Raw genomic sequence first — 25,045 nt, forward strand, 5'->3', positions numbered from 1 at the left:
ACTGAGAAAGAGAGAAGTAGACAGAGGTACACGTACATACTCTCTCTCTCTCTCTCTCTCTCTCTCTCTCTCTCTGTCTCTCTCTCCCCTCTCCGCCCTGTGGAGGGGGAAAGTGAGAGGCTCCATAAGTCCCTATTATAGACAAAATAGTTAATTCAGTATTTCTATTAGAGATACTGGCAAAATCCAAGTTAATTTCTATTATGTTCCTTTTAAAGTTATTAGTAATTCAATGAGTTAATCATTCATTCAATTAATTATTTATCAAGTACTTAGGATATGAAGACATACTAAAACTAATAGCAATCACCCTCCATGAAATCCAAAGTACCAGTGCCCACATAACCAATCTGGGCAAAATGAGGGCCCTCTGATTCTGACATACACAAGTTCTTCTACAAAAATCTCACTGCTTGTGACAGTGACAGTGAGAGAGGGGAGAACTAACTTCATGTACATTTGTGGTGACTCTTTGCCCTCTCCCATCTTTTGCATATCTGGCCTTTTCTTAAACTACACCAAAACTACTACTTTGTTTCCTCCTAAGTGTAATGTATTTTTAGGCAAATTTCAATCACCATTTTAAGAAACTGAACAAAGTATACAATTTTACAAAGACCTTTTTCTGAGGGAAGCAGGTAAATTCCTCAAGAAAGGTCTCCAGTATTTCTTTACACATTTGTACTTTACTGGGAGAATAAATATGTGAAGAAAATAGGGCTTTGTTTCAAAGGAAAAGTTTAGGGTCATTAAAAGCACCATCTAGCCCCCCTTCCTTTCTTCCTATAAAATTCTGAGCACTTCTATGAGGCACTGCCTCAGTGAAAATATCTACTGATGAAACAAATCTATGGGGTGTCCCTCCAACTACAGCTCACATTCATAACTGTTATAAATGCAGATTCACAAAATAAACTGGCAGTTCTCTTTTCAAATAGGGTTTACAACAGTTCTTTCTCCAGTATTACTGAAAAAGTATTCATGAAGTTGTCATTTTCAGCTGGGCATGTTTGAGTTCTGTTTTCTATAAACAATATTGATTGGGTCCCAATCACCCACTTACCAAGTTACGAGTTTTTTTTTCCTTTGTAACTGTGGTGACTGGGCGAATATTTTCTGAACCAAAAATCAGTACACATGGTGTGAGAGATATTCCATTTGCAAAGCTTCATTAGAAATGAACTTCCTTTTCTTGAAACTGTGGCTCTTCCATACTATACCAGTTGCCCAAATTTACAACATAGCTGACCAAGGTTAGATGTTTACTCTGTGATCACAGAACAACTTCCATGCTGGGGATGAGTCAATGGTTTTAACATACTCTGCTCCATACTCCAACCAAAGAGGCTAACTGGAAGCATCAACTCAGTAACATCTTGTAATGCCACATATCCTTCAACCTATCATTCAAAATAATTTATATGACTACATTTAACGTTAGTGAAATTCCACAGACACTACCTACAGTGAGAGAGAACCATGAAGCCACCTCTTTGTTATTTTAGTCCCAAGTCCCAAGTTGCCAGCTTTTGGGAGTCAGACTTGAACACTGTGTCTTTTTGTTTTATGAAGGAATGGGTAATGGATCTTTGCCATGTTCTTCCAAAGGAGTCTAAGTTCTATATTAAAAAAGAATTCATGAGCTGAATTAAATAGAAAGCAATAAACTCATCCACAGTTGGGATGACGTGCTCTATGGGTGTAACTGGAGCAGATGCAAACTACAGTCTCTGCCTGTTCACCAGTGACAAAGTGGTTAACATGAAGCGTAAATCAAGTCAAAGGGGAAAAGGAAAGTTACTTTTTAAAAGTATTTATGTATTCAATTATACAAGAAAGCCTTGAATGTAAGGCACCATCCAAAAAGTCTTCAGCAATTTATTGGTCAAATTAGTACCTCTGAAAAGCACTTAGAGAATAGGTGCAAAATAGCATCTAAAGTCCTAGATTCTACGTTAAGCTCAACCATCAAAACCTTCTGGCAGATGGGGCAACTGCTATGCAGTCTAAAGCATGGAGTTTAAAAACACATCACGCAATTACAACCACAATGGAAGAAAACATTCAAGACTCACAAAAAGTAAACTACAAAGAGTATCCCAGAAATAGAGCGATGTCTAACATTAAAACTACACAGGAGCAATTTTCTACTTTTTAAGGTTTAAGCTTCATTAGCAGGACAGAGTATACCATATTTCATAAAAATTTCACATGCCAGAGAAATGTAAATTATAAGTGTGTCAAAAACAAATACACAACTCATTTCCTTCCCCATTTAGCTGATCTCCAGCTATTGGGGTATGTATGGCTAAGCCTTCTAGGCAATGGGCTAACATTCTGACAGCCCCTGTTCCACTTGTGAAGCTCTCTGGGAATCCCACTGGGAAGCTGAATGTACCCAGAGGTGGAGAGGGGCCAGTGTTGAGAACCCACTTCACAGCACTGTCCATACCTCACCCACTAGTGTAATTCTCTGATTAACCCAAATGAGGCTAGAAAACTTTTGAAAAGTCTGTCTTTGAGGATAAGAATTGAAACTATAAAACTCCAGGTACAAAGTGTCTCCTTCCTGATAAGACCCTGATGCTGTTTACATCTTTAAATTTAATCACTGATTCAAATACAGCATTGGTTTTGTTACTGCAAAACCTTTTTAATTTCATGTAATCACAATTATCCCTTTTACTTCCTATGAGCCTCCGTCTCATTTGGTCATAAACTTTTCCCTTATCCACAGATCTGACAGATAACATTTTTCCATGCTCCCATAATTTACTTTTAATTATGTACTTTATGTTTAAATCATTTATCCATTTTGATCTTACCCTAGAATATGGTGTGAGACGTTGGTTTTTGCTCAGTTTCTGCCTAACTGCTCTCCAGTATTCCCAGGAATTGTCAGATGGTGAGTTCTTGCCCCCAAAGCTTGAATCTTTTGGTTTATCAAACATGGGATTACTACGGTAATTTACTACCGTGTTATTGTGTACCTAACCCACTCCACTCGTCTATCACTCTGTCTCTTATTCAGTACCAGATTATTTTGATGATTACCACTTCATTTAGTTTGAAACCTGGTACTGCTAGGGGCATTTTCTTTTTTAAAAAATAATCCAATTCTATTATGTTTTCAGTTCTGAATTTTCCTGCTTCCTCTCCCTTCCCCATTCATTGAGAAGGCAAGAAAAACAAAACTCACTACAAATGTATATAGTTAAGCAAAACAAATATCTGGATTTGTCATGTCCAACTCCAGACCTCCATTTACAAAGGGTCTCAGCTCAGACATCTCATTTCTCACATGAACGCACTATTCTGGGATTACTCTACTATGCCCCAGGAAGCTCGTTATTAGGATAACTTCACTATTTGGTAATCAGCCTTGATCCTCCACCTTATCACCACCACCTGTCTCTCTGATTGGAAGAATTCCAAAGCTCCATTTAGGGAGAGCTCACCTCAGACATTTTCACTTCTCACCTCGCTGCACTACTTTGGGACTTCTGTTCCCCTCTTTATCCCCCATTTTTCAGCTTCCTTTTGTGGTTTGTCTTCCCTCATTAAAGAGTAAGCTTGTTGAGACCAAGGACTCTTTCTTTTTTTCCTTATTTGTATTCCCAGAGCTTAGTACAGTGACTGACACACAGTAGGAGGTTAATCAATATTTACTGCCTATTGACCCTGGGCAAGTCATTTAGCCTCTATTTGCATCATTTTTCTCCCCTTCAAAATGGGGGTAATAGCACCTCCCTCGATGGTTGAGAATATCAAATGACATAACATTTGTAATGCACTAAGCACAGAGCCTGCACGTAGGAAGTGCTATATCGTTGTGGTTATTGTTCCTGTTAAATAGTTCAACTAATAGAACAAGTATTTCCCTATGTTTCCTCCTTGGATGGAGGAAAAGCAGGAAAAGGGACATGCACCAAGGTAAAATAAAGGGCATATTTATAGTTTAAATTGTAAATTGTCTCCACCAAAGTCCATCTCAAATTCCTCAACATACTGCTGGAGTGAACCTGGATTTTCTCCAGCTATGCCACTTCCTTCTACCTCTCCCCCAACCACTGATGGTGCATCTGAACATCAGTAATAGCCACATTCTTAGCTAAGGAAAAGAACACTTTCTAATCATAGTAGAAAACAAAAGAAAATCATTTGGGGCTACACCTGATGGCTGGTCCTTCATAAACCCTAAAGTGAATCCATGATCCACCCCACTTTCCACTCAGTCGGTTAACAAGCGCTGACTAAGTGCTTACTATGTGCCACGAAAAGCAAAAAACATAACTTTTATATGTGTACATGTAAGGAGGAAAATAAATCCCACAAAAAATACACTTAATATTAGTGCTGGACAAGTTCCTTTCCATGTGAAATTCCATGTTTCTGAATTTTGAATGACTGAATTTTTATGCTGAAGGTATTAGAGGTCATTAATCCAATGCTTATCTGAATATAGATTCCCCCTCTACAACAGTCAGCAAGGGCCCTCCAACATGTGCCTGAAGACATCCAGGAAGGGGAAACCATCCTCTCTCCAGGGCAGCTCAATTCAGTCTGAAACAGTTTCATGGTCAAAAGGCTGTTTTTCCCAAATTCCGCCCAAATCTGCTTGTAGTTCTTGTCCTCTAGAGCTTTCTAAATATCATATTCCGTAATTAGTGAATTTCTTTCCTCTCAAACCAACAATATGTGCTGTCTGGTTAGCTGAAATATCACTATCATTTAAAAACAATCATTCTAATATTAAAAAGCCCTGCTCTTTAAGATAGAAACTTAGATACAGCCCTTTACTCCCCTGCTTGAAAAAGTTTAGCGACCTCCCCACATCTAAGATGCCATTCCCTTAGCTTAGCATTTACAGCTCTAGTCTGCCTCCAAGTTTATTTCATACTATGTCCTTTCAAACAATCTGCCTTTGAGTCAAGCTACCCCACTGACTGTTCCCATAACTGTTCTCCATCTCTTCCATTGCCCAGACTTTCCCTAGCCCTCTTCACCACTGCCTCTTAAAAGTCATTCAATTTCCTGCAAGGCTCATGTGCCACTTTCTAAGGGAAACATTTACTGGTTCCCCTAAGTGTTAGTACCCACTTTGCTCCTCAGATTATTGTTTATACACTTGCTAAGTACAATGTTTCTTGGGGGCTGAGACTGGTTTTTGTTTAGTCTTTAGGTTCTCATAGCCTAGTACATTCCTTGCACATAGAAGGCTCTTAAAAATCGATTACTGAATCGAATTAGAAATACTAATCATACTATCCCCAGGTCTTTTCCTCTGTAGTTCCTCTTAACAATTTTCTTATAGCATAAGTTCAAGGCTCTTCATCATTTTGGTTGTATTCAATCAGTAAGCTTTTAAAAAGCACCTACTATGTGGTAGGGAGTGTATGAGACAATGGGGATACCGGCAAATGGACCCCCACAAGTAGCTTACATCTATCTGAATCCTTTTCACTTTAACAATGAAATTCCTCAAATGAACAAAACATCATACTATAGAATGCACCAGGACTAATCCCACCACCCCATACTCCTACATCATAAGGAGGCTGTACTCCACTAAAACCCCCAGGTATGTTTCAGAGGAATGGCTGGTTTGTCACATCTTCACCATCCTATACATATAAAAATATTTTTCAATGCAAATGTCACAAATTGTTGGGAAAAATCAAACATCTATTTGCAAAATAATGCTTCCAAATAATAATTAAGTGAATGACTTATAATTTATTAGCCAAATCTGACACTAAGATTTTATACTTGCATAAGTTTAACCTCAAAGAAAGAGTGAGGATGGGAGGGAAGTACTTTTAAGGAAATAATTTGAAACAATCACAGAATTAAATAAAAAATTAGCATTTGAACTTTACTCTTCTTCCAACAAAGAAAGCAGCAAATGATATCCTGCAGATGAACAGGCTAAAATTTCAGGTTGTTTCTGTTACAATAGCATTTATTTTCACACCTTTGATGCCAGACTAAAAATGAGAAAGAGCAGCATATTCCACAATTAGTGAATTTCTTTCCTCTCAAGCCAATGATATATACTGTTTGGTTAGCTGAAGCATTACTATCATTTAAAAACAATCATTCTCATATCAAAAAGCCCTGCTCTTGAAGACAGAAACTTATTTATGTACAATCTTCAATATATCAAGGGTTGTGAGAAGGAAATAAAATTACTTAGTAATTATTATGTGATTCAGACTACGTTAAGTGCTCTGGAAGGTACAAGAGTGTCATTATCGTCATCATCGTATTTATACTGCAGAGTGAAGTTTGGAAAGTGCTTTGTGTCATTTCTTAATGTCACACACACACCCTCCAGCAGGGGTGGGGAACCTGAAGCCTTGAGGCCACATTTGGTCCTCTCGGTCTTCAGGTGCAGCCCTCTGACTGAATCCAAACTTCATAAACAAATCCCCTTAATAAAAGGATCTGGTCTGTAAAACTTGGACTCAGTCAAAAGGCTGTACCCAAAGATCTAGAAGGCCATACAGGATGTGGCAGGCCACATGTGGACTTGGGGCCACAAGATCCCCACCCCTGCTCTAATGTAATCAATCTATGCAAAAAGCTAAAAATACTTTTTTGTCCTCTTAAACAACATTAAAAGAATAAGAGATACCCTTGCATTATCCTATCCTAAAGCCCTATTTCTGATTTATGTTATACATCTGTTTTCAAAAGGATTTTTTGTTTAAATGAGTACCTTTCTGTCAAAGCATCTGTTATATGTGCTGATTCATATCAATGCTTATCTATTTGTTAATTAATGCTTATTTTCTTCAGAAAAAAAAAATCCCTAAAGATTTCTACTACTCCAGAACACCAAAAAATCGGAAGTAGTTGTAGTTAGGGTGAGACTGCAAAAAATCAACAGATAAGCATAATTCACCTACAAATGCTAGGGAAGGGAGTAATTAAGAAAGCAAAAACAACAGAGGGAGCTTATTCAGAATATAAAAAATAACATCTGGGCTTTATTTTAGGTCCAGCTCTCACATTTAAGGATAACGCACTTTGAACTCCAGATTGCCTTTAAGATTCTTTTCTTTTTCTTTTATTCTGAGAAATGTATCATTAGCTAAAACTATACTCTAGACACCTCTTAATTCTGAGCCAATTTTAGGTCATTTAGAATTTGCTAAAAGAGGTACAGGTTTAGAATATACAATTGAAGGGTACAGATAAGCTTCTTTAACCTCCAAGTTACAATCTCTTCAACCCCTTCTTCCTAAGTTACTGAATTTTGTGATTTTATTTCATCTCTATATCCCAGGGAAGGTGCTGAGAAAGAAGAAAAATGAAATCGGGTAAAGCCAGTCTATAATATTCACTTACTCAACAACCATACCATTCAATAGATATTAACTAAGTCGATAATATGTGCATGATAAAAATTACATAAGATACAGTCCTGGATCGTAAGAAACTCATAATTTACGAAAGATAAAAAATTCAAAGAGCTAACATTTATTTAGCACTTTAAGGTTTACAAAGCTCTAAGCAAACATCTCAGTTTGTAACAGTCTTAGAGTCTCAGTTTCCTCATCTGGAAAGTGGGAATGTTCCTATTTTTATTATGTACTTCCTGGGGTTGTTATCCAGGGAAATGCCTTCCTAACAACTGAGAAGGGTAGACAGGAAAAATATTTCCCCCATTTCATAAATGAGGAAACTGAGGTTCCAAGCAAGTAAGTGATATACTGAGATAATGTATGCTGGAGAATTTCTTAAGAATCAGGATTATGTCCTATCTGTATTCTGATGAGAGAGAAATTATTTTTACCCTGGGGAATTAGGAAAGGTATGATGGAAGCAGATGAACAAGGAAAGAAGGGGTAGAGGTAGAGAAGTCACAGGAGACCAACAATACAGCACAGGGACAATGGCAGGTACCTTGTACACACAGAACAGAAAGGCTACATGGAAATATAATAATGCTTACTCAGGAAATAGCAAATAAGGATTGAGCGTGTCCTGGGAAACAGCCTAAGGTAAATATGGAAAAATAGACCAAAGCCAGATTGCCAATGGCTTCAATTCTAGGCTAGTGTTTCGACCTGAAGTATCCAAGAAAGAACCATCCAAAGTTTTTTAGCAGGACCAAGATGCCACATGGACTAGAGGAGAGAGTGGAAGCAATGGCAACAGTGTTCTATTGCCAATACGATGAGGGGAGCTACAAGACCAGGGTAGTAATGGTGGGAACAGGAAGAAAGAGACGGGGGGGGGGGGGGGGGGGGGGGGTCTGTTATTTCCTCACAACTGATCCTCCCAACACCAGGACAACTCTCCCTCTAATCTAAGGGAAGGTATCAAAACATGCTAAAATCCCTCCGTCATTTTACCCAAGGCTTACCGAATCTTCTGGAGGCCTCTGGATTTTCCCCCAATCTACAGAAGGTCCCTTTTCTTGTAAGAATCTATGGAATAACTTCTGAAATCCTTCCAGGTCTTTTTTAGTGTGCTAAGAAAAGAAAGAATACTCCAGTATTAGAGCAATAGGACACATGTGACAGAAACTATAAAGCATGCTTCAATGAAATCCTTCTACTTCAGGTCACAGAATACACACAACTTTATATATTTACAACTTAAAAAGACCTAAAACCAAGGAATAAAACATACTTGGGGAAGGGAGTATTAGTTTTTCTTAACATTATATATAGGAACATGATCTCATAGGCTCCCCAAAGAATATCCACAATTAAATAAGGATTTGCTACAAGGAACTTATTGAATCACCAATACCATTAATTGCAGAAATTTCAAAGAGATCCTATCACAAATTACATACACATGACCTTATTAGTTCAGAAGATGGCAGGAAGAATGGAGATGGTATAGGCAGTCTATGCATATATAAATATGTATACATACACACATGAGAGCTTTATCAATAAAGGTAGTTTACTTTCACTCAACAAAGATTTTCAAAGTGAAAGACACAGTGTTTAACAGCACTAAAACTAAAATATGACTTAACTAAAATTTGAAAAGAAAAATTCCAACTTTTCCATGAAGTAGAGACACCAAAAGTAATACCTACCAATTCTGTGAGATGGTTAACATCAATCATTACATTAAATGTCAAACCTCTGCTCAGCTTTTATATCAAACTGCTAGCCAGTGGAAAAAATACTTGGTTTAGAGTCAGAAGATCTGAGTTCAACTCCTACCTCTGAAACTGATTCCTACCTGTATAGGACCTGTATAAACTGACCCTTAACCTCCCTGAGCCTCAGCTTCATCTATAAAATGAGGGACTGGACTAAATGCTATTGCATTTGATAAAGTTCAGGAGATTGTCTTCTTGAGTTACTCTGGATGAAAAAGAGTTACCACTGGGCAGCCAACCTTCTGGTGATAAACCTAAAATGGACTGATGGACAAACTACTGAGGTCAGGGCGCGCACAGGAACATTCATGTGCATACAGAAGGCTTTCAGTTTAAGAACAGGAGTTTAGGTAGAAAAAGATTTTGAGCCATATACTTGAGAAAGGAGGGAGAGTCACTCAAAAGTCAGTAGACTATAGCCAGAAAAATGTGGACCAGGTGATGACAGAGGGAAAATAAACCTCAAAAGAGAGCTTGAAAAATGGCAGCAGAAAGGCGGTAATGAAGTAAAAATGAACAGGCAAAAAGCTATGTGAGCTGTTTTACGCTCAGGCATTCAATAAACATTTACAAAGCACCTACTATGTGATAGGCACTGTTAAGTTCTGTGGATACAACAAAAGGCAAAAAACCGTCTGTGCCCTCAAGGAGGTTACAATTTACAACAACATGGAAAGAATTATGTACACAAATTACATCCAGTTTCCATGAAAATTGGAAATAATGGGTAGAAGGAAAGCACTAGCATTAAGGGGATCAGGGAAGGCTTCCTATAGCAGGTGGCATACCAGTTGGGACTTGAAGAAAGTCCATTATATCAGAGGGGATGAGAGAGTGTTCAGTCAGCACTAAAAGGTGGCCAGGTGAAATAATACTACAGCTTCTGGAGAGCTTCAGGTATCTTGTGAGCACCAGGAAAAGGAAAGACTATAAAGAGATCACTAGGGGGCAAAATGGAAGACAAAGGAGGTAAGCTACTAGCATGGGCTGTCTGTCTCATCTCCCACCAAAACTCTTGTCAAAAAAAAAAAAATTAAACATTTTTTTTTCCTGGTTACTGATTCAAACATATAAAAGAAAAATTTGCTTGTCAACCTTGAAAAATGAGTTATTAAAATGTTTAACTGTTGGAGGAAAAGACATCTTAAATAATTTGACATTTCTTCAGATTTTTAACAACTGACTCAATTTCACATAGAAACATTCCATCCAACACTATTAATTTATAAACAAACATATTTAACTTTTTTTTTCCTTATAGGGAATCTTTTCAAGCTGGATTAAGAGAAGGGCCAAGGATACGCCTTGGAGAATTGTTCACTGAGGTTAAATACCTTTCTCAAGACCACACATCTACTTCTAATAGAATATAAACTCCAGAAGGCAAGATTCAGAAACTCTAATTTGTGTCTTTGTGTTTGTAAACACAGATTAAGCACTTAACTGTTGAAATGAACTCAAAGTGTCAGAAATTAAACCTGGGTCTTCCTGACTCCAAGTCTAGCTTTCCAACCAACATGTAACACTGACTTTTTTAGTGGCTACTTTTTAAATTGATGCTATCAGGAATACTTGAATTCGTACCTCAGATTCATTTTGTGGAGCAGTTGAAAGTATTTTCTCTAGCTCCTTCTTCACTGATAATTCCAGCTCCTGTCGGATGACTTCTTGGAACTGAGAAGTACCACCTTGAGACATTGCTTTGCTAAGATCTTAAAAGAAAAAAGGAAATGAAAATTAGACAAAGGCTAAAATTAACTATCTTGGTAAAATCTCTTACTTATTCCTGGAATGCTTGAATCACAGAGTCTTTAGGAAATTTCTTAGTCCTATTTATATTTTCTTAACATTTTAATACATCAAATAGAATACTGAACAAAATCCAACTACTCGAGAGGTTATGCATAACTAATGTGCCTACAATATCAGTGCATACACCAGTGGAACTGGTGTAATAGATTGGGAGTTTATCAGTCTGGTATGATACAAATGGCAGTGGATTTGGCGGCAGATCCCGACTTCAAATTTTAGCTCTGCTACAAAGCTTGTGTCCCAAGGGGGGCCTCAGTTTCCTCATCTATAAAATAAGGAGGTTGGACTAGATCTGAGGTCCCTTCCAGTTTGAAATACAATCCTGTGCTCGATTCTAACCCTCGATTCTATCAGTCTAACCCTAATCCTAGCTTTCCATTTAATGTAGCCTCGTTTTCCCTATTAATGACTTTTCATAAGGGATAGAAAAGGAGCATATCATTGTCAAGAACAAAAGACTGTCAATATTACCAGTAGAAACAGATGATAGAAGGCCTTCTAATTTGAGGATGTCAGTTCTTTCATTTTATAGAGAGAAATTTTCCTTTTTCTAATCCCTGAATAAAGATAAACCTAAGAGGGGTTTTCACCTTCCATTTAGAAGACTCATCCAGGTCTCTCTGGCCTCAGTGATTTGATGGGATGAGCAGGAATACTAATTTTCTCTTCTCTAGCTTTCCAGTTCAATAAAATCTCAGGATTCTCCTTCCCAATTTCCCTCAACACCTCCCCCTCCCCAATATTTTAAAGCAAAGGCTGGATGACCACTTATTAAGTATGCTGTAGAGGGAATTATAGTTTGATTGGGGGGCTGGACTAGATGGTCTCTGAAAGGCCTTCCAATTAAGGAGTTGTGACATCACTTATGGTCTATGGCAGACAAGCACTGTTCTTATGCTTTAAATAGTCATACAAAAATAAACCCAACCAAAAGCACACGAGTAAACAAAAACACTGGACAGGAGTATATGAGTGAAATCATTTTTATTGTAAATACATATTCTGAGCTCTTGAGGTTAGGTGCAAAAACTTCAAATATTAAACATGCAACAGTGTGTGTGTGTTGGGACTCAAAGCAACAGTATTAAAGCAACTATGTATGGATCCCTTTAAAAATCTACTGATTGTTTTTTTTTTACTCCACTTTCTACTTCCAAATGTACCTTTCCCCCTCCAATATGCAGTGAGTCTTGAAGGAAGGATAAAAAAGAGGAAAAACATTTAGTAAAACTAACAAACCAATCAACTGAGTCTGATAGTAAAGGAAATGTTCCATATCCATGGTCCCTCTATCCATGAAAAACAAAGAAGATTCATTTCTTCATCTTTTCTAGGGACAAGTTTAGCCAAGATACTTTCACAACTTTCAGTTTTGTTTTGTCTATTCTTTCCTTTTCCATTATTGAAGTTACTGTATACTTTTTTTCCTGGTTGTATTAACAACAGTTCATTTAAGTTTAATCACGCTACTTTGAATTCTTCATAGTTTCTTTTGGCACAGTAATATTCCAGCACATTCACATATCACAATTTGCTTAGCCATTCCCCCAATTAATGAGCATCTACATTATTTCCAGTTCTCTGCTCTCCAAAAAAAGCAGTGCTATAAATAGCTTGCTGTATAAAGGATTTCCACTTACTTAGTAGTGAGATTACCATGTTTATCTTGCTAAAATATGTATACTAAAAATAAAAGATACTACACAGTAGTTAGAACTCAAACTAAGAAACATTTATCCCATGTTCTGCTAAGCAAACGTAGAAATCCTGCTTTTACTAAGTACTTAGGCAGACATAAATAGGTTAATTTAACCGTAAAATATTCACAATAAGATTACCCACTGTTGATAAGCCATTTTGTGGTAGGTAAAATACAAACATTTCTGACAATGTTCAGATGGTAGGGCAAGTTCTGCGGTGACTCCATGCTTGTTTTCAAATGAAATGCAGGCAGTGAGCTTCCAGAAGCAGATATGTTGGGGGGTGGCAAAAATGGCAGTTAGCATTTTAATGGCCCTGCTCATTTTAAATGAAGCCTGAAGACAGGGAACCAAAAACATATAACCTGTTTCCTCCTTAATTTTTGGTGGGAGGAGGGGAAAGGATGGGGCTTTCTTAGGTTTAAAAATAAAGATACAGAATTTAATTTTTTTTTTTTGCCCTCTTATTCCAATACCTAGAACAGTGCCTAGCATACAGGAGACGCTTAATCAGTATTTGCTGAACTGAATTAGCTGAAAAAAGCTGAATCAGACCAATGGTGTTATTTCAATTTAACTCTTGTTAACAAGACACACAATAAGCTCTCTTTTAACAACCTGGTACTTACAAAATAAAAAGAAAACCATTTCCGATGAATGAACTTATGTTCAGAATTCATGGAATTCTGCCTATGTTATGTGACAGAATTAAGAATTTAAAAAAACAAAACATTGGACTTAAAATACTATCTAATCTAATATGTTCACTTGATAAATGAGGAAATGGAGCACCAGAGAAATTAAATTCTGGAAAGGGCTGATGCCAAAACTAAGTTTTTCGACACCTACTTCTCTCTCATCCTCACAGTACAAAGTTACTTGCTAATCAAAAACGTCAGAAAACATGTTTTATACAAGTATTTAGACAGCACCAAGTACAACGTCAGACAGAAAACAAGAGTAAAAATTGGTCCTTCTCCTCAAGGAATTTGTACTTTAGAGGTCACCTGGGGGGTGCAAGTTCAGAAATACAAGGTAACCTGATTAGGGAGATTGGGGGGCAGGGGAGAGAGAACGAAAGGAAGGGAAAGCCTTCAAGGGAAGAAGGCACATACAAAATGTTAAGAGAAGGAACTGCATTCGTGGCACAGCAGACAACTTGTGAGGACGCACAGAGGCTGCTAGTAATGTTGAGTTGTCCAACACAGATCTAGTATGTCAAGTACATTGAGTGAAAGGGGAGGCTGGAAAAGGTAAAGATGGGACCAGGGAGGAAAAGAAAAGTGATCTATAGAATGAAACTGGTCTTTCATGCTTAAACAGCCTTAGAAAGTATGTAATTACATCTGCATAACCCTTGGCAGTTCTCAAAGTGCTGTCACCTGTTAAGTCACTGAACCTCTCTAGACTCCAGAAGGAGAGAAGGGAGGAAAGAAAGGAAGGAGAGGGAGGAATTCAAATACAGTTCCTTCCTATCCCTTCTCATCTCCATTTTCTCCTTACAACTTAACTAGCAATATTCTTTTTAAACTTAGACTTGAAGTGTTTTCTTTTAGTAACTACATGATTTCTCAAAGTTCTGAGTCACTTCAGACAACTTATTTCTGTCTCAATCTCCCTTCCCTCTTCCCTCTTGTTGACCTTACAGGTTCTCATGACGTCTTCTCACGTCTCCAAGACATCTCATGACGTCTTACTTCCACTCGGGAAGTAAGTAGGAAGCCCAGACTGTGAATGCAGGTGCCTCAAGGCCTATTACACCAGCCTTCTCAGCCATTAGCCATTTTTAAATATTGAAGCAATGGGTCCCATTTCACAAACCCACCAGGGGTTTGTAAACTAATTATTTAATGGCTCCTTAAGCAGTAAATAATTGCCCAATTATTTTACAAATATATCTTTCCTCTGTGACAAGCAGGTGCATGTTTGATGCATTACATGTTTATTTTCCAGTGCTCCTAGGGTTTTGGAGGGGCAAAAGTTATCACTGTAGTTATTCGAAGCATTTAATGATCAAGTAGAGGAAGTAGAAGATGGGAGGTGTAAAAAACATGCTCTGGCCCAGAAGCCACTTCCCAACATGTTTATACCCTCGCCTACTGACCCTATCACAATTACCTAGAAAGGAAGTTTATTCTCATTGTTGCACTTCTGTTTTCCACTCATCAACCCACTCAATAAAATTAATTGCCTATTATACACAGAGTATTGTTATAGCAATTACCATTATTTTGTTTAGGAATGTCTATTAAAGAATTCCTGCTCTCCCCAATTTCAGCAATATAGAATTGATCCTCTTTGCTTTGGAAGAAAGTCGAAACTAGGTAAAATTAATTAAGAATAAATAAAGAGGCCACTAAATGAGACTAAGATCACTGGTGACTTGAGTAGAATAGTTTTAATAGGCTTGGAGGAACGGAAGGGCTGCAAGAGGTTTAAAATATGGAGGCAGTGACAATGAACTACTCCTTCTAGAAGTTTGGTGGTCACCTCATCCCTTATTCTTGCAGGGGCAGAAATGGAGGGCCAGACAGGTCCAAGGATATGCCCATGGTTACACAGCTATCTACTACTACCATCTTTATTAGAAAACAGTGCTCTCAAGGCCTGATCAGTCCAATCTCTTTTCCTTCTATTAGTTTGCTACTTATTTTTCCTTAAAACCTAGCTCCAATTAATCTATGCCTCAAGAGCAATTCAAAACTTCTGTTTCAAAAATATTTCTATCAGTACATCTAGATAGGACCAAAGAATCAACCACAGTACAAAGTGGATGTGACAAGTTACCAGGAATTGGCTTCATCCATCCTCATCTAGATTCCTACTTACAGACATCCTCAATGCCAAAATCACGTCCAATGTCCAAATCTAATCATATCATTCCTAACCTCTAAAACAGTCAGCAGCTTCCTAGAGTCTCCTGAGTCAAGTTAAATTCCTTAAGACCTTTTACAACCTGGAGGAACCAACCCACCTTTCCCTTCTCTCCCTATTACTCTCAACACTCACTTTATCCCAAGTGAACAATTCCCTACCTCTTCAGTGACTATCCTTATGTGCTCCTGCTCCTGTGTTCGAGCTCTTCTGCCCTCCCAGCTCATCTTTTCAAGCCTGACCCTCAATATGGACCTTCCTCCACCTCAGATGTCTCCTTTTATAAATTTCTAATGCACTTAATCTTGTATATCTTAATTATGCTGAGTGTGTTATCCTAATGGATCTTAAGTTCCATGAAGGTAAGAATACACATATTCTCCATACCTGGTCACCCCTTCACCTCTAAACACAAGGCTATACACACAAACACACAGCTATACACACAAACACACACTTTTGTTTTCCTTGACTGAATATATGGACATTCTTCCACCTTTCTGCCCTTCTTGTCTAAACTGCATAGTTATCTTTCCAAAATTGTAAGGGAAAGGATTACAGTTATTTTTCTTCTTATCCCCAAAAGTGTATCGTACCCTGGCCAAAAGGGGTACTTGTTACGCACACACACATTTTCATGTATATGCATGTACACATCTAAAACTATACATTCTATATATTATGTATGTGGTTGCTGTCCTGTGTTCTCAAAGAGGACCAAAATGACATCACTATGATAAGGTCAAGTTTCAACGTGCCTGATTGGCTGATCAGACTACTACAAGCTCAGAATGCTCTACCAGAGATTGGGCACAAATAGTCTATGTGAACATTTGGGGTGGATACTCTAAATTTAAATACTACATTTATATAGATATCAATATATGTTAATGTTATGCCCACACAAACATCTATTCTATCCAGGGTTCAATAAGAAAAATGATTACAATCTCTTCCCTTACAACATAAGAACTATGCAGATTAGACAATGAGCAAAAAGAAGTATGCCCATGTATTCAGTCAATAAATGTATTAAGGGCTTGGTTATACATAGGGTATATAATGTATGTGCGGACAAGTGTGTATTAGTATCAGTATATATATGTGTGTATACAGACACACACACACACACACACACACACACACACACACACACACTGACCCAATAACCCTTTTCACTAGACCTTGCCTGAGGATGCCTGTCCAAGTGAATTGCCCTGTTAGTGCCATTTGTATTTTCCCCATTACCTCAAACACAGTGTTCCCTGCCCTGTCATCATGTACTCGCATAACTGTGGGCAGGGATTTTCACTTCCATATTTCTATTTACCATCATGTGGCCTAGTGTCTGACATACAGGAGGCACTTACTACATGACTGACTGACCTGATGAAATAAGGCACATAAAGCAAAGGGCTTTATAAATATAAATAAGGCTATTATTAATTGTGATTTCCTATAGAATGGCATTTGTTTCAGTTTGACACAATTACCCCCTCCCAGTTCTGTAGTGTGGAAGGGTTTATAACTTCCCAAGTACAGATAGGAAAAAACTGAAGCCATTGTCAGAACTAGACCTGGAACCTAAGAGTCCTAATTCCAATTTGACTGTAACTGTCCATCAAAGAACAATTTTTCTAATTTGAGGTAAATTGCAAATTACAAAAACAAAATAACAACAACAAAAAACCCCACAGGATTTATTCCATTTCCCAATAACCACTTTCCCCTTCAACATCAAAGAAGCAGGTGGACAGTCATTAACTTCTCTGGGCCTCGGTTTCCTCATATGTAAAGTGAATGGATTGGATTTGATGACCTCTAAAGTTTCTTTTATCTCTAAATCTATGATCTTATGATCCTTGCATATCTTCAGGCTCATCGTACATTATTAGGTCTCAACATTTCAGGCAGGTATCAGTGTTCCCTAATGCCCTGATAATGGCACATGAAAATTTCAAACTAACATTTAAGGTAGGGTTGCAACCTTTACACGGATAACTGGACAGGCTAAAAAGTGGAGAAAAATGCAATGCTGTTCCTCTATGGCACGAATGATCTGTTAAATAAATCTAACCTCCTTTCTGATCTGTTCGTTCTCTCCTCACAATCAGGTCGTGAAGAATACGAATTAAGAGATCATTCTCTGGGTAGCAACTGCTATATCTTGACGTGACAAGAAAACCCAAGAATGTGATGGAAGCTAAAACATTCTTAAGGATGTTTATTAAATGAGTATCTTGGTTCTTGGCCTTTTGAAGCCCAAGCCAGGAAGATCTGTAATTTAACAAAACCACCCAATCTGAACCCTTTAATCTGGATTAAAATATAATTCCATCAGCAATATACTTTATGTCATCTCTGAAATTTCCCATTTCCGGGTATATTTATGCACTAGGACTGAAACTCAGGTTGATGTTCCTTAGACCAAAACCTACATATGACACACTGATGTGTAAATAAAGCAAAACACCTAAGACGACTTTCTTCCCTGGGTTTCCCTAAATACTCATTTTAATTTAAAATGTACATATGCCATTTAACACTTTGGGAAGGTAGGCAGAAGGGATAATACTACAATCAAAAACTACTGGCTTGTGTGAAATGTAGTGCTAGATGAATGGAGACTCTTATGTTCTTATCCAGGATGATGTACTTCTTTGAACAATTTTTGGTTAGGCAAAACTATTGGTTCTTACTGACCAAGCCCTTTCTGTTCATCTTTTATTGAAATGTCAGAAAAGAATCTATAACTACCAGAACTATTTGTAGCAGAACCTAAAATTTTTTAAAAATTCAATCCACAAGACAATACATATATACTAAACTTGCCATATTTTAAAGAAATATCCAATTACAATAGAGAAATAAAAAGAAAAAGAAATCCTGCAAAAGGCTCCAGTGCTTATGTCTGGAAGGCTGGAGGGTTTGGGAAGGAGGGGAAAACGTGTACAACATTTCAAAAGGTCTATCAAAGAACATAAAGTTTTGTGCTCTCCATTACAGCCAAAGCTATTTGTTTACTGAGCAAAGTCAAATGTGACACAACACAGCATCCGATCAGTTGAATAAGAGAATGAAAGGCACTGAATTTAAGCCAGTTCAAGATCTGAGGGCTCTAGAAAGGTCCCAAAGGCCTATTGAGACACTGTGGTGTCTGTTAGCTCATGTACTGAAGCCGAAATAAGGGTACTGAAATATTGCACTGGAAGAAGTGATGCTTCAATAGTCTTTCCTCCAAAGAAGTCCCTGACAGTTGATACAGTAGTGGGGTACCTAAAATGACAAAAGGCTGGGAAGGCAGAGGGGAAACAATCAAGACTGGCTCTTCCTTGCATAATCCTGAGCCATTTTACCTTAGTCCAGTGTTCCTCATTCACTTAATTCCAGACTAAAACCAAAGATTTATGAACACATACACATAGAGGTATGTTTTTTCTTGATTTATAGGGATTGACTACCTCTGATGCTTTTAAAGTTAATATGGGCCAGACATAAGACATTTAAATAAGGTTGTAGGTTTACCACTTTTAGAATATACACCATCAATAATATGGAAAAAAATCTAAAACTGGACAAGCGTTTATGAACTGTTTGGTAATTGGAGAATCACAAATTAAGATAAACACCATTTACTGTGTTTTTATCATTCCTTAAACATTGGCTGTCTTCTAAGCAAAGAAAAATAGATAAAAGCTTTTATGTATCACTATAAATATTTTATTATCAGACTAAGTATTTTTACTGTTGGCACAAATGGACCCAAAGGCATTTAAACTGTGCACAGAACTGTAATATTTCATTTCCCTGCACTCTTTGAGAAGTTTTAAGATTCCAAACAATAAGATCAACACAAAGGGAGAATCATCACGGTAACTCTATTACAGCAATAATAATATGAGGCCAGTATCTGGGAGAGGGGAAACACAGCTATCCATGCAGCCAATTTTTCTTTGCAGCTGGTCAAGTTCCTCATCACCCACAGGGCTAAATCCCTAGATGATATTACCATCTTCTTACACATTATTTTTAAATTTGATAGCTAACATACAAAAGGGGAATTTTGGAGAAATAAAAAACATGGAAAGGTCATTGGAGGTCATTTACGGATGAATAAAATAAGGTTCTAAGAGTTGACCTGGCTTAGGATACATCACCCAGCACTGGCAATGGCTAGACCAGAACCTTGATCTCCTCCAGCAAAGGCCAGTGCTTTACTCCTGCCCCCATTCATCATTCGCCTCTTGCTTTTTAGAGACAGAGACTGGATCTATGATTTCAGTGCTGTAGGGAACTCCCTCTCTCAATTTCTGCGCCTCCTCTGCCACTGTGAAGTACCTCCTCAAACAAGCAGTTTTCAAGCTTTTTGGTCTCAGGACCCCTTTATACACCAGAGCTCTTAAGAACTTTTATATGGATTTATATCAATATTTGCTACATTAGAAATTAAAATGTTAGTATTATTATAAAACAAATTTTGGCCTCACAGACCACCCTGAAGGAGTTCTGGGCCATATTTGAAGGGCACTTGCCCAGGATCTCACAGTCACTACATGTCAGAGGTGGAACTTCAACTCAGGTCTTCATGGCTTCAAAGTTGGTGAAATTCCCAGCTGCCACCTCATCTAGCTTCTTACCTGCTTTTTATTCTTGGAAAACAATTACTTTCAGTACAAAGTGGTATTTTAAAAGGTACACTGAAATCACAAGGATACTGTCCTTTAATTTAAATGCATTATGTAGAACTATTATATTTCCACATAACAAGGTAATGCAATGGCCAATTTCTCTATTTGCTCTCAGAAATGGTCCAAAAATAGCTATATGCATCATAACTTTGAAAACCATAGTCCAAGAAAGTACACAAAGGTTTTTTGAGAAGGCAGAGCTTTCAACTTATCTTTCTTCCTATGGAAAAATCATATTACTAGCTAGGAAAATGTAGACTTGGTAGAAGAATATGAATATTCCAAGATAAACTGTTTGCAACTCGGCTGGGCTAGTTAATTCAGTGTCATCTATTAACCTGAAAGTTAAAATTCTCTTAAGTCAAACCTCATGTTAACCTATATCCCTGTAATACATTCTTTTAGAAAATAAATTTATGGTTTGTTGAGCTAGAGGGGATACGGCCTTTAGAATAAGTGTTCTTAACCTGGGTGTCTGTGAACTTAAACAGAAAAATATTTTTCATTTTTATTTTCACTAACTTCTAACTCAGGAGTTTTTATTAAAGTCTATGAACCTTAAAAAATATGCTTAAGTGTACATATATGTTTAACTCTAGTTCTTGCTTTACATAAGTTCATTTTTCACAAATATGACTTTACATAAAGAATTCTGAAAAAAAATCTGCATTTCAAAAAAGAAATTGTTAATATCACTTTCTAGTACTGCGTGTGTCCTCTCTCTGCACCTGTCCCTCATCTCTGTGACCTCAATACCTCCTTTTCCCCCTGCCCTCCACCAAAAATAAAACAAAACACCTCCAAGGAAAAGCAGAATGAACATGGAGAGATTGGTGTCTTTTCCTGGCTTCCCCCACCCAAGTATCAGGTGCCTAAATGTTGGTCTTCTTCTGTCCAACTCAGGCACTGCATGTCTGCCACAGCCTCCTCCAGATGCCTGTCCTCTCCTGTCTGTATCCGTGTCCAGTCCCCATGCGTCTGACCCGCCTGGGTGTCCTTGAATGGTGTGCTGACCCTGGCTCCCTCCCTCCACAGGTGCAGAGCCAAATGGTCCAGTGACATAAAGTGAGAACTGTCTGTATTTCAATGTAATTGGTTTCCTTTGTAATTCTATTTCACCAACTCAACAAGCATTTATTAATTACCTACTATCCGTTAGGGAAAATGCCCAAGTCTGGAGAGAAAAAGAAAAGCCGAAAAGAATTATTTCATGCATTTAAAAACATTATTCTAATAGTCTATAGGATTTGCCACTGCCAAAGGGATCCAGAACACACAAAAAAGTTAAGAACTCCTGTTTTAAATGAAATTTAGCATTTCCTTCAATTATGAATTAAACAAAAAACATTACTCTGAAAAGAGATCCCTAGGCTTCACCAGCTATCCAAAGGTGTCCATTATACAAAGAAAGGTATATAATTCCTCTGTTTTAGAAAGATATGTGCTTAGCAAAAACCGCAAACATTCATAAGGGTCAAGACCAATGTAGTCAAACGATTTATGTCCACAGTCCTGAAACTCTAGAATTCAAAGAGGCTACACACATCCTGGTCATCTGAAGAAGTAAAAAAAACTCAATTGCATCCTAAGATTAAGGCCTAGGTCATATGTAAAAGGGTCCAATGTTGGCACTCCACTCTCATATCCTTCTTGACCAACCTGGTATTAAAGAGAGGTCTGTCAGTTAATTGGCTGCCTGTGAATCTGCTAAGCAGGGAAAAACTGGATTAAGTAAAAAGAAAGTCTCTTAATTTGGCAAGAGAGGGAAAAAAAAGAAAGGCTAGTGATCTGTCTGTTTTTGGTATCTTCCTCAGCACCTAAGAAAGTGTTTGTAGACACCAGGCATTTAACAAACAAGTTATTAAATGAATTCTGTAAGCCAACTTCTAATTAATGTACATCTTAATGATATCTGGTGTACAGTATATAGATAAGCTCTTGGATCTTTAACATATGAGCAAGAGGCCTTTCAGAAGTGACCTCTCTAAACAGATACTTGTGTAAACACCTTTGAAGATATAAGAATGACTTCTACATAGTAACTACTGTCTTATTTGATCCAATCCATCAAGCAATCCCTTCCTCAATCCTCACTTCTCCTTGACCTCTCTACAAAAGGCTACAGGCTTTGACACTGTTGACCACCCCTTTCTCCTTCATATTTTCTTCTTTCTAGGTTTTCAGGACCTCTCCTTGTATCCCTCAGTCCTTTCCTGGGCCACCTTTTCTCCCTCTATACTACATGGCCATCTCACTGGTTCCCATGGACTTATTATCATGTCTAGGCTGATGATTCTCAACTCTACCTATCCTGCCCAAGCCTTTCTACTGACCTTCAATCTTACATCTCCAACTCTGGAATGGGATGTAGTCGACATCTTAAACTCAACATGTCTAAAACAGAACTCATTATCCTTCATCTAAATCCTCCCACCCCACTTGGAGTCCTCCTGAACTCCATGTCTTACTACTATACTCAATCTGTTGCCAAGGTCCATCAATTTCATCTTTACAACATCTCTCAAACAGGTTCCTTTCTCTCTTCTGATGGTACCACTACTCTAGCACAGACCCTCATCACCTCATGTCTAGACTATTGCAACAGCCTGCTTCCAGTCTCTCCTCATTCCAACCCATTCTCCATTCAGTCCCTAAAGTGATTTTTCTAAAATGTACGTCTGATAACCTCACCTCTAACTCAATAAATTCCAGTAGCGTCCTATTACCTCTAGGATCCAATACAAAATGTTCTCTTTGGAGTTCTCTTCATAACCTAGACCCTTCCTACCTTTCGGTCTTCTTACATTTTATTCCCTCATATTATTCAATCCAGTGACACTAGCCTTGTCTGTTCCTGGAACAAGACACTCCATCTCTTGGCTCCTGACATTTTCTCTGGCTGCTGCCCATGCCTGGAACAGCATTCCCTCCTCAACTCTCCTTATGGACTTCCTTTATGTCTCAACTAAAATCTCATGTTTCACAGGAAGCCTTTTCCAACACCTCTTAATTATAGTGCCTTCCCTCTCTTACTTCCTTTCTATCCTATATGTCGCTTGTTTGTACATATCTGTTTATTATCTCCATTAGACTGTAAGCTCCTTGAAGGCAGGGATTGTCTTTTGCCTCTTTATGTATTTCCAGTGTTTAGCATAGTGCCAGGAACATAATAAGTAATTATATATTTACTGATTGATCTTAAAGGATGTCTGCATATGCATATACTAAATGCAATCATTCAAGTCCAAAGGATAATTTCACAAATTCTAAATACCTACTAGACAGAAATGGGCATTAGCCTCTAATACACAAAATTACTCCAGACATTTCAAAAACAAAGTTTCATCAATGTGGGTACTCCATCCACCAATTTAAACTACATCTTATCCATGTCTTAGGGTGTTACATGGGTAGCGAGAATTCAGCCTCTTGTGGCCAACCTTCTAGGAATAAGCTCCTTCTAATTTAGCCAGGTTAGGCCCATAATCAAATACTAACTTAGGAGGACTAAGCCTTTGATAATTAAGAATCATATAAGACACTGACATCTATGGTCAGGGACCTCCTCTAGTTTAAGGTTTCAGAACCTAACTTTGAACAATGATAATGTTTTAAACTTTGAGTTCATTTTCATAATAAAGCAACTGGTTTATCTATATCACATTTTGCAAATGACTACATGGTGACATTAATATGCATCAATAAATAATTTGACTGGAAAAAGTTATTTTCTTATAGATTTTTATAGAAAACACCCAAGAAATTATATTTCTACTGCTCCTTTTAGTGATACAGTGCTAAAACTAAGATTTTATTTACTATAGGCAAAAAAGCACATGATTTCTTTCTTCAGTTTCCTCATCCATAAAATGGTGATAATACCTATAACTGCCTATCTCACAGGGTAGTAAAAAAATACTTTGTAAACTTTGAACATACTATAAAAACAATAACATGAACTAAAATTTCAATAACTTGGATTTTATCAGTGTGGCTACTCTTTTAACTAACACTTACCTTAAATGTCTCTACAACTTAGTAGATTGTCTTTGAGTCACCATGGTTGAAAAATTCATCACCCTAAAGTCAACATGGTGATGATCCCCTATAAACTTGGCTAGGTTGGTCCTCAGACAATGAACATACTATCTCCCACCAGAGCTCCATTTGAAAATTTTCCAGTTCGGCAAGACCTACCAGAGTTCCACTGACAAAGGCTTGGAGAACTCAGTTTTTATGAGCCATCAGGGTAGGAATTTAGTGAAGAAATAACTATTCCATAATACTATTGCTAAAGATGATCTCCAACTGTTTCTTGAATCCTAACAAAAGGGGTGTGGGGTATTGTTTTCAAATTCTATTATAACAAACATTATAGTTACAAGTAAGAGTGAATATAGAAATTTTCAAAATTTTAAGTCAATTAATACTTGGAAATCAATCATTAGCTTACTTAGCATTATAATGAATGTATCACTATTATTCAATAAACTCCAACTTAATGTGTCAAAATCTTTTCCACAAACCTCTAGCTCAACAGTTATAGAAGACCTGGAAGGCAATGTAGGAAGACTCTGAAATCATCTAAGAAGAAAAAAGTAGACTAAAGATTTTTCTATTTCAATGAAAAACAGAGACTTATCATTCCCCTCCTCTAAATCCTATTAGTAGTCACTTGAACATACTTTTTTGGATCCATTCCTGCCACCCTGGTATATTTCCTTTAGGTTTATTTATCAATTTCTGAAAACAGAAGAAGTATAGGATATATTTTATTTATATATTTTATTTCTATTCCCTTCTGTGCATTTAACATTAGTATATTAACCTTACATAAT

General features: G+C 37.4%; 1 protein-coding gene across 6 annotated transcripts in view; it reads right to left on the minus strand.

The window, feature by feature from the left end:
* Window positions 1–25,045, minus strand: part of UGP2 (UDP-glucose pyrophosphorylase 2) — a 41,484-nt gene that overhangs the window by 11,652 nt on the left and 4,787 nt on the right. For all 6 annotated transcript variants that reach the window (XR_011972722.1, XR_011972723.1, XM_072635417.1 and 3 more), the window contains exons 2-3: window positions 10,718–10,845; window positions 8,375–8,482 (exon numbers count right to left, since the gene is read on the minus strand). Coding sequence is in view for 4 of the 6 variants with exons in the window: in XM_072635417.1 (XP_072491518.1) it covers window positions 8,375–8,482; window positions 10,718–10,845 (236 nt within the window). In the remaining 2 variants the exon portion in view is untranslated. The remainder of the gene's footprint in view (window positions 1–8,374; window positions 8,483–10,717; window positions 10,846–25,045) is intronic.

Source organism: Notamacropus eugenii, chromosome 1 (assembly GCF_028372415.1).
Source record: "Notamacropus eugenii isolate mMacEug1 chromosome 1, mMacEug1.pri_v2, whole genome shotgun sequence".
Taxonomy (NCBI): domain Eukaryota; kingdom Metazoa; phylum Chordata; class Mammalia; order Diprotodontia; family Macropodidae; genus Notamacropus; species Notamacropus eugenii.